Source organism: Schistosoma mansoni, chromosome 1, assembly GCF_000237925.1.
Source record: "Schistosoma mansoni strain Puerto Rico chromosome 1, complete genome".
Lineage (NCBI taxonomy): Eukaryota > Metazoa > Platyhelminthes > Trematoda > Strigeidida > Schistosomatidae > Schistosoma > Schistosoma mansoni.
In genome coordinates this window covers 16276225-16278474 of record NC_031495.1, presented here as the reverse complement: position 1 = coordinate 16278474, position 2250 = coordinate 16276225, and the positions used below count along the sequence as shown (strand labels likewise).

The following is a 2250-nucleotide window of genomic DNA, read 5'->3' as shown; positions in this document are numbered from 1 at the left end:
CCGCCGGAGACGGAAATCCGTGGGATAAGGCGAGGTGTGCATTTTTAGGGTCGACCTTTTCTAACCCCACCCCTCCTTGTGGGAAGGCAGCATCGCTGTCATGCTGGTTGTCTGAAGGAAACACCTTACTGCTTTCACACCTCTGTACAGTCAGCGGTACGACTTCGCCTTCGGACCTTGGGATTGCTGCTTTTAGTCTCACCGCTCTTCAACCGACCTGTCTGGCATGGTAGGACCTTGAGGAACGATTGTTCCAGCCAGCATAGCTCGATTGGATCATCACGATAGGCAAGCCCGACCACCACGTCAAGGTAGCAGCAACGGTCGGGATATCTGATAAATATCACATTTTTACCCTGACCAGAGTGACATGACATTAGCTTAATCAAACTTGGTTTCCGATTGCACCAAAAATTTATATTTTGCCCGTTTACACTATTTAAACTTGTGTCAATTTATTTGGTTTACTTATTTACTCTCTGAACAAACACCCTACACCGAGTCCCTGAAAATCAGAACTTTCATTTAACTACTGTGGGGATTTAAAGTTCTTCCTTAAAAATAATTATTCATGAATATAATCACATATTTTTGAGAGTGAAGCAGAAACACCTTCAGCATAATCACCAAAAAATTCGAAATTATTTATTTTTTAACCATATCCTAATATAATATCTGTACTTAATTGGTAAATATTATTATAAACAAACTACTTGGATAGATTTGTCTTTTTTTTAAAGTTATGATACATTATAGTCTCAGCTGTCATGATTTCTTGTCTAATAATTTAGGTAGAGAAATTTTTTGTAATAATGACGTGAAACTGTCAACATTAGCTTATTCTAAACTACGTTCTTGATACTTCGGTCGTCCATAACATATCAGTTCAATGAAATTTAATTTCACTAACTGTTATTGAGCTGAGTCGACTTCATTTCTTTCGTTTAAGATATTCCCATAAAAGGTTTATAAATCAAAGAGACTATTTTTAGTCTACTTAAAACGTCTATATTTTATAGAATAAATACATTTAAATTTTTTCTTACCTCATTTTTATTTGATAAAAGTGATTCACGTCTAGCAGCTACAAATATTTTACGAGCTGTATTTAAATCTTCAACTGATGGCGTATTACTTGTTTTCGTATCTTTAGGCTAGATAAAAAATAAGATGACTTGTAAATGGACTTAGGGGATATGGTAAGAAATATTTCAGTGAAATTAGTCAAAATTATTTAGTGTGAAACTGTTATTAATCCTAGGATAACACAAGACAAATTTCGTTTGGATATGATAGATATTGGGAAATTTAGGTTTAAGGAGTCCTATCGAATTCCTCTGACCATTGAACACTGCCAGACTTTTATCACTTAGTCTATTTGAATAAACGATAATACACTAAAACAGAACCATGTAGTGATCGTTTGCTCCAGATAGCCCTTCACCTGCAGAACAATAATCAGAAATAGTCTAGGAAGGTGTAAACTATCATTGGAATAAGGAGAGATTACATTCCAAAATGTGAAATTCGATTATACTGTATGGAAAATCAATTTTAGGATCACATAATAAGCTTTTTTTACTTGTAAAAAAAAGAGAGTAAGGATTACTGGTACCAATGTGGTTGTCATCACTTCGTATTCTTTTTTGAACTTATCACCAAAATGAAAGAATTACAAAAAGTAAACTCTAATAAACTTTTATTAACATTATTTTACATACATTTCTTTGATAAAAAACGACGTAAATGCTGGTGAATACATCCAAAGTAAACGCAAATACTACTCATCCTTATTATGAAAATATTTCCTGTCATGTACTGGGGGCACAAAATATGAATGATAAAAGAGTGTTCATTATTTTTAATGGATTTTTAAACGATAAAATCTGTTTATATATATGATTAAAAGTGATGGATTTGGTCGAAAGAAAAAATAGATTAAAATAACATTTGGAATCAAACTTATTGTTGCTGAAATGTGAAATGTCTTTGATAATTTACATCACAAACTAAACTTAGATAATTATCTTATCCTAATATTAAACATTTTAGAAGTGCGTATACTCGATCCCACCAAGCATTGTATCCAGGATCATCGGGTCCACCATCGAACGCCAAATTATCTGTACTTTGTATTTTGTGAGCTTTCTCTATACATAGTACTTTTTATAATACTAAACTATTATCATTTTCTCCACCTATTCATTTATCATAATCTGTTTATTATATTACATTTTGACGTAATTTCAA

General features: G+C 32.7%; 1 protein-coding gene across 1 annotated transcript in view; it reads right to left on the bottom strand.

Moving 5' to 3' along the window:
• Positions 1-1013: 1013 nt before the first annotated feature.
• Positions 1014-2250, bottom strand: part of Smp_020270 (voltage-dependent calcium channel) — a gene marked incomplete at both ends in the record, with an annotated part of 63791 nt that continues 62554 nt past the window's right edge. The window contains one exon of the mRNA XM_018793436.1: positions 1014-1154. Coding sequence (XP_018647949.1) covers positions 1014-1154 — 141 coding nt within the window. The remainder of the gene's footprint in view (positions 1155-2250) is intronic.